Source organism: Penaeus monodon, chromosome 18 (genome assembly GCF_015228065.2).
Source record: "Penaeus monodon isolate SGIC_2016 chromosome 18, NSTDA_Pmon_1, whole genome shotgun sequence".
Classification (NCBI taxonomy): Eukaryota; Metazoa; Arthropoda; class Malacostraca; order Decapoda; family Penaeidae; genus Penaeus; species Penaeus monodon.
In genome coordinates this window covers 43,903,973-43,911,472 of record NC_051403.1, presented here as the reverse complement: position 1 = coordinate 43,911,472, position 7,500 = coordinate 43,903,973, and the positions used below count along the sequence as shown (strand labels likewise).

General features: G+C 41.5%; 1 protein-coding gene across 1 annotated transcript in view; it reads right to left on the bottom strand.

Moving 5' to 3' along the window:
* The window catches only part of LOC119584519 (paired box protein Pax-2a-like), a 14,779-nt gene that overhangs the window by 1,585 nt on the left and 5,694 nt on the right, over window positions 1–7,500 (bottom strand). Inside the window, 6 exon segments of the mRNA XM_037933175.1 lie at window positions 1–203; window positions 785–1,071; window positions 1,491–1,686; window positions 1,846–1,927; window positions 1,929–2,020; window positions 2,023–2,052. The exon segment at window positions 1–203 is cut by the window's left edge and continues 1,585 nt beyond it. Of these exon segments, the coding sequence (XP_037789103.1) occupies window positions 1–203; window positions 785–1,071; window positions 1,491–1,686; window positions 1,846–1,927; window positions 1,929–2,020; window positions 2,023–2,052 (890 nt within the window).

Here is a 7,500-nt window from a genome sequence, read left to right as displayed (position 1 = left end):
CTGGTGGGCGGAGGAGGGCGGCGGGGAGGCCAGGAGACGGGACTCGACGCTGAAACTGATCTTGCTCTTGCTGGTGGGCGCGGGCGTGGAAGAGGAGGTGGGCGAAGCGGGCGTGGGAGGGGCGGAGGAGGCGGTGGGCGGCCGGTCGTCGCCGCAGTCGCTACTGGAGCCCTCGCCTCGGGACTCGCTGCAGTCGACGTCTTCTGCGGGAGGGAGAAGGGCGGCGTCAGGAGGGGGTGTCAGCGGCCGAGGGAGAAGGCAGCGGAGGAAGAGATGTGAGGAGAGAGAATAAGTCAGAAGGAAGAGAGAGAGAGAGCATGAGAGGGAGAGGGAGGGAGAGAGAGAGAGAGAGAGAGAAGAGAGAGAGAGAGAGAGAGAGAGAGAGAGAGAGAGAGAGAGAGAGAGGGAGAGAGAGAGAGAGAGAGAGAGAGAGAGAGAGAGAGGGAGAGGGAGAGGGAGAGGGAGGGAGAGACAGAGACAGAGACAGAGACAGAGACAGAGAGAGCGTCAGAAAATGAGTTACGGCAAGAAGGAGGCGACGCCGGAAGAGGCGAGGGACACACAAAGAGGTCATTCTTGTTGCAGTATCAACATCAACATTCATTCCGCTTGCAATAAGGAGATATATTCAGAAGGAGAGACAGAGCAATAAAGCGCAAAATCAACAACCGCCTCAGCGCGCCCGCCCACCGCCCGGCAGACCCCGGCAGGCGCTGCAGAGGACACGCGGCGCGAGCGCGAGGACGCCGGCGGAGCGACGCGGGCGGCGCGGAGGGCGACGTACCTGGTCTGTGGTCGAGGTGCGGCTGCACGGAGGGCGCGAGGTTCAGCTTGTCGGCGTGGGCGGGGTGGAGGCCGAGGGCGGCGGCGGCGGAGGGCGAGTAGGCGGCCGAAGGGATGCCCGGGTGCGGCACTCCGGCGGCACTCCAGATGGGCGACGAGGCGGCGGCCGCGGCTGCGGCTGCGGCGGGGTTGGCCCACGGCATGGAGGCGGCCGCAGCGTAGGGGTTGTACAGCCCGTATCCCGCGGCGCGCGCGAAGTCGGCCGCGGCGCGCTCCGCGGCGCGGTTTCTGGAGGAAGGAGAAGGCCGTCAGTCTGGGGGCGCTTAGCCTGGCGACACTGGCGACTGATCAGTACCTTTCTATTTGAGTTTCTCAATTTATTATACACACGCAGACAGACAGACAGACACACACACACGCACACGCACACGCACACACACACACACACACACACACACACACACACACGCACACGCACACGCACACGCGCACACACACACACACACACATGTATGTATGTATGCATGCATACGCATGGAGACATGATGGCAACGCGAGGCGACATGCGCTCTCCCGCAGCTGCTCCCGCGGCGCACTTGCATCCACTCCAACTATCGGCCCCAAACACGCGTAATCTCGCCAGCGATCTCGGCGCCGCAGCCTCACACGCGAGCGCACGCAACGGGCGCGAGGGACTCCGCCCTTACCTGAGGATTCTGTTGATGGAGGAGACGGAGGGAGCGGTGGAGTTGGTGCAAACGCTCTCCGAGATCAGCTTCTCGCGAATCTCCCACGCGAAGATGGTCGGATTCTCGCGCTTGTACTGCTCGATCTTGTTCACCACCTGCGGCGTCGCCACCTTCGGCTTCGAGCCCCCGATCATGCCGGGGGGCCGGATGGTGCCTGGGGGGGGGAGGGGCCGGAAACTTAGTTATTGCTATCGACGCCTTGTATTCGCATTACATTTTGCCTTCAAACATTATGCGAAGGAGTATCCCAACCTTTAAAAAACTCTCCGAAGGGGAGAAGAAAATTCTACCCAGACTCGAGACCCGCGCTTACCGAGGAGCTTGGCCATGGCCGCTGTGTGCTGTGAGAGGACGTGCTGTGCCAGGTCGTAGTGACGGGCCGCTGCGGCTGCAGCGGCGGCGGTGGGAGGAGGGTACCGTATGCCCTCCATGGGCGCGACGCCTCCTCCAGGCGACGACACGACGGCAGTCTGTGGCGGAAGAACCAGGGGGCGCGCCGGGCTGTACATCTCCCGACTACCTGTGGAAGAAGAAAGCGACTGCGTTGAATACCTCGCGCGGGAAACGCCCTTCGCGTTGGGCTGCGGGCGGGGTGGGGAGGGGGAGACCGGGCACCTTCTGCAGTGGCTGGTAGAGGCTCCTGAGCTGACTGCCCGCCTTCACGCAGTAACACCTGCTCCGCAACACCTGATGCGCCAGAACCCCAGCGACCCACAATCTTTTACATCTTACAGGCAACATTTCACGCGAATTAAGTCCAATTGAGATTCAGAACCAAATCACAAGACCGATAACTTTATTTATCTTAACAATCGCGCTTCAGAGTATTATGAACACACAACTTGAACAGAAGTGAATAGCTGCACACGTGTTCAGCTGATGTGCACATGTGCGTGCGTACCATGTAATCACGTGTAGTAACCCAACTTGAAGAGAATTCTGTTTCATGTTTAATTTTGTATCTAAACACACGCCCCGCCACTCGAAAAGGAAATAAATTATGAAAAAGCTTGACGGGTCCTCAAAATGCAATATTTATCCATAAAATGCAGCCTGACGTCGTTATAAAAAGACGTGAATATAGAAAATTGTCAAGATACATGTCCTCGATACAGACCAGAAAGTTTCTGTTTCTCTTTTCTCTCCTTTCTTCTCGTTTCTGTTCTATCATATTCTTTATTTTCTGTTTTCTGGAAATCTTTATCTTAATTTTTTTTCCTCGTTTCTTTCATTTTCTTTTTTCCCGTCTCTCTTTTCGCTTACCTTTCGTGTTTCTTTTCCTTTTATTCCCACCTTTTCTGTTCCTCGTTTGACCATCTACTCTTTTATTCTCCTTTTCTTCCATTCATTCATTTTTTTTCCTTTTACTTTTACTTTTAAAATATTTTCTTTTCTTCTCTCATTCCGACCTCAACCTCATATACGTTTATATTTTCATATTTTTCTTCTACATATAATTTCTTTTGGTTTTGTCTTTTCTCTCTTTCTCCCTTTCGCCATCTTCCATTTCCCTCTTTTTTTTTATTTTCTCTCACCTTTTTTTACTCGGTTATTATATTATTCTATTTTTACCCTTTTTTCATTTCTTTCTCTTTCTTTCTTATTTATCTCTTTTCTAACATATGTTTTCATGTGTTTTTTTCTATATAGATTTTCTATTATCTTCGATTTTATTTCTTCCCATTTTCTTTTACGCTATTATTTCATAATTACTTCTTACCTTCTTTCTTTTTCTTCTTTTCCTTCACTTTTTCTCTTTCTAACTTACGCATATATTTTTATATATTTCTTCTCCTTACATTTTTTTTTAAACCATTTTCCTCTTTTCATTTCTTCCCACCCACTTTTATCCTTTTATTTTATTACTATTTCTTTACCCCTTTTTCTCTCTTTTCCTCTCTTTTTTTACTCTTTTCCTTCTCATTCTCTCTTCTTTCTCTTTTTTTTCTGGCTTCCCATCCCACCCGCTCCTTTGCACCGGAAGTTCCCTGACGACAGCGATTCTGATCCTTATGAACCTAATGATTAACCAAACTTCCCGGCCATTTTTTCCCTCTGCAACCTTGCAACATTTCAACCTCACAATGTGCGATTAACAAGCTCGTTGCAAAGTGGAGTAACGAGCTTAAAAAGAAAATGTTGCGGATTAAATTATCAATTTGGTAATATTAGTACCTCGTCAACGTAATGAATCTTTCGTTGCAATGTTTAATGTGATCTACATCTGACGTTAATCCCATCCGGATGAATAATTAACTAGGTAATATATATTTTTTTCTTTTTTTTTCTTTTATCATTGTTGTTGTTATTATCATCATCGTGTGTATCATTGTTAGTACAAGTTGTCGTGAAATTAGTATTAGTAATTAGTATCAAATTACTATTATGATTACAACCATTCATTACTATTCATCATCGTCATCATAACGACCACGTTTTTGTTATTTTGTTCAGTTCGTTGTTAAAGATGGGGGGATGGGGGGGGTAGATTACGGTGGTATTCGCTAATAGGAAATGTAGTTATTAGAACTGAAAAGTTTTGGTATTTTTGAGAAATCTAAAGTAGGTGTATACATACATACATACATGCATACATACATACATACATACATACATACATACATACATATCTATATCTATATCTATATCTATATCTATATCTATATCTATATCTATATCTATATATATATATATATATATATATATATGTATGTATACATTACTATCATCATCATCACTATTATGATCATTACCACTCTCATTATCATTAACATTAATATCATTATTATCATTACCAATATTCCTATTACTATTACCATCATTATCATTATCATCGTTATGATTATTATTAACATTAATATCATCATTATCATAACTATTATCTTTATCAATATTATCATTATTATTTTTTTACTAATATACACCACCGCAACTATTTTCACTATCATAACCTATGCTTAAAAATCACTAACAAAAATTTATTCAAAATTCACCCAGAAAAATCCAATACAATCAACAGATATCAAGCGATTAAGGAACCACAAAAAAAGCTAAACAAAATAACTATAACAAAATAGAAACCAAACGGACAAATAAAAACAAAAATTTCACAGCGAAAGAGAAAAAGGTTTGAAAATCAAGCGACGTTGCTGCCACCACGTGAGAAGTGAGCGGGGGTACGTTCTTCTGTTCATTAAATGTCGCTCTACATAGATGCCTTATGATCCACGAAGCTATGTTCGTGTTTTTAAAGAGATTGATATTTGATGACATATCAATATAGATAGATAGAAATATATATATTTATATATATATATATATATATATATATATATATATATATATATACATATATATATATATACATATATATATATATATATATATATATATATATATATATATATATAAATATATATATTATATATATATCTATGTATATATGTATATATGTATATATATGTAGAGAGAGAGAGAGAGAAGTAGAAATAGGACGAAAGAGAGAGAAATATAGAGAGAGTGAGAGAGAGAGAAACAAAGAGAGGAATATAGAGAGAGAACGTAAACACTGGAATAGATGTGGATATTTCAGCTCAAGATTGTGATTTATCAAAAACAGCAGAAAATTTGGGAATTGGCCAATTAAATGTTTAATAAACATGTGAACACTACCAATACCGGATATGATTTGCTCGAAATTATGAGGATGAGGATGAGGTGGACTCTTACACAAAAATCTATGATGATAATAGTGATGATAATGATGACGATGATGGTGGTGATGGTGATAGTGATGATGAGGATGAGGGCGAGGATGAGGATAAGGATGGTGATGGTGATGATGATGATGAAGGTGAAAATGAAGATGAAGATGAGGAGAAAGGGGAAGATGATGATAGTGATGATGATAATGGCATAATACAAAATAACGATAATACTAATGTTAACAATAACAACAAAGAATAGCGATTATTATACTTTTAATTACTAAGCAGAATCTTACTGATTATTGATAATGAGCTTAAGTAAAAAGGATGTCGATGGTGATAATGGTAAAAGTACTTTATAATAGCGATAAATAATTCATGAAAATAAAAATATAATAATGATAATAAGAAAAATAAGGATAATAATAAGAATAATGATAATAATAACAACAATAATAATGATGATAATGATGTCGATGATGATGATGATGATGATGATGATGATGATGATGATGATGATGATGATGATGATGATGATGATGATGATGATGATGATGATGATGATGATTATGATGATGATGATACTAATGCAACAACAACAACAACCACTAATAATAATAATAATGATAATAATAATAATAATAATAATAGTGATATTAATAGTAATAATAATGATAATATTACTTTTAATCATAGTAACAATAATGATTGAAATTATAATAATTACAACAACAATAATAATAATTACAACATTAGTAGTCGTAGTAATAGTAGTAGTAGTAGTAGTGGCAGTAGTAGTAGTATCAGAAGTAGCAGGAATAGTAAAAATAATAATTATAAAAATAAAAACACGATTTATACGGACAATGACAAGATAATTAAATAAATCGAAATAAAGCGTTCGGCACCCACCCCAAGATAAGCAAGTTATCATAACAACCAGCTCATTATAAGTGAAAATACGTAATTAGCTTTGTTGTCGAGGTTGATGAGTCGATATATTTCATCACGTTTCGTACTCTGGGTTGCATCCTACTTTATCCATGTTAACACAATAAATAATATCGATAAAGATACTTGATACGATCTCGCTGTGACAGCTGTGGTATATATTGGGTTCGTCCTGCACCAGTCTGGTTGATTGTGGTTGATTTTTGTCTGATTTTTTTTAGGGGGGGGAGAGGTGAAGGGGTTCACCTTTTCTCTCTTCTTTTTTTCTCTCTCTCTCTTTTCTATTTACCTTTCTTTATTTTTTTCTCTCTTTGCTCTATTGACTTTTTTTTGTATTTTCTCTCTCTTTCTCTCTACTGTCTCTATCAATTTGATTCTCTCTCTCTCTCTCTCTCTCTCTCTCTCTCTCTCTCTCTCTCTCTCTCTCTGTATGTGTGTGTGTGTGTGTGTGCACGTGTGTGTGTGTGTGTCTGTGTGTGTGCCTGTGTGTGTGCCTGTGTGTGTGTGCTGCCTTTGCACGTACGTGTCGACCACTGTGTGTGTTAAGTCTCAGCCTCGTGTTTGATATCGATCGTGTTAACACTATTTGGATATTTGTTCAAGCGGCATTTATCAACGATACTATGGTATGCAACAGAGGGCGTTATATCTGAACTGATCATATCTCACTTGGACTTGTTATATAGGGAAATGTACAGCATGGTCTATGCCGCACAGTATATAATAATATGCTATCTGCGGATAAGTTAAGGAGTGAAATAACACCCAATGACGTAGGAAATGATTGAACAAGTGTTGTCAGATGACACGTGCTGACAACAGTGATGCGTGTGGTACGTAGGGAACATGTGGATAAAAATAAAGAGAGAGAAAATGAGAGAGGTGGAAGGAGAGACAATAAAGATAGATAATAAAGGGTGACTGATGAATTCAAAGGATAGTTATATCGCCAGGCACACGGATAGAGAGATATACAAACAGTCGGTTTGATATAGAGATAGAGCAATAGACAGATTGAGAATTGATAGAAACGCACAAATCGGTCGTGACACAGACATGAAAACATAAATAGACATAAATAAAACGTTGTCAGAACGATTTTGATAGCTGGGAAATGATAATAAGGGAGATGGGAAGATCAGGAAAAAAGGGGGGGATAGGTTTAGGTGAAGGGGAGAGAAGGGAGAGGGGGAGAAAGAGAGAGAGGAGGGGGAGGAGGAGGAGGGAGAGAGGATGAGAAAAGGAGATATTGGGAAAAGAGTAGGAGGAAAACAAGGGAAAGAGAGAAAGAAAGAGAGAGAGATAGAGAG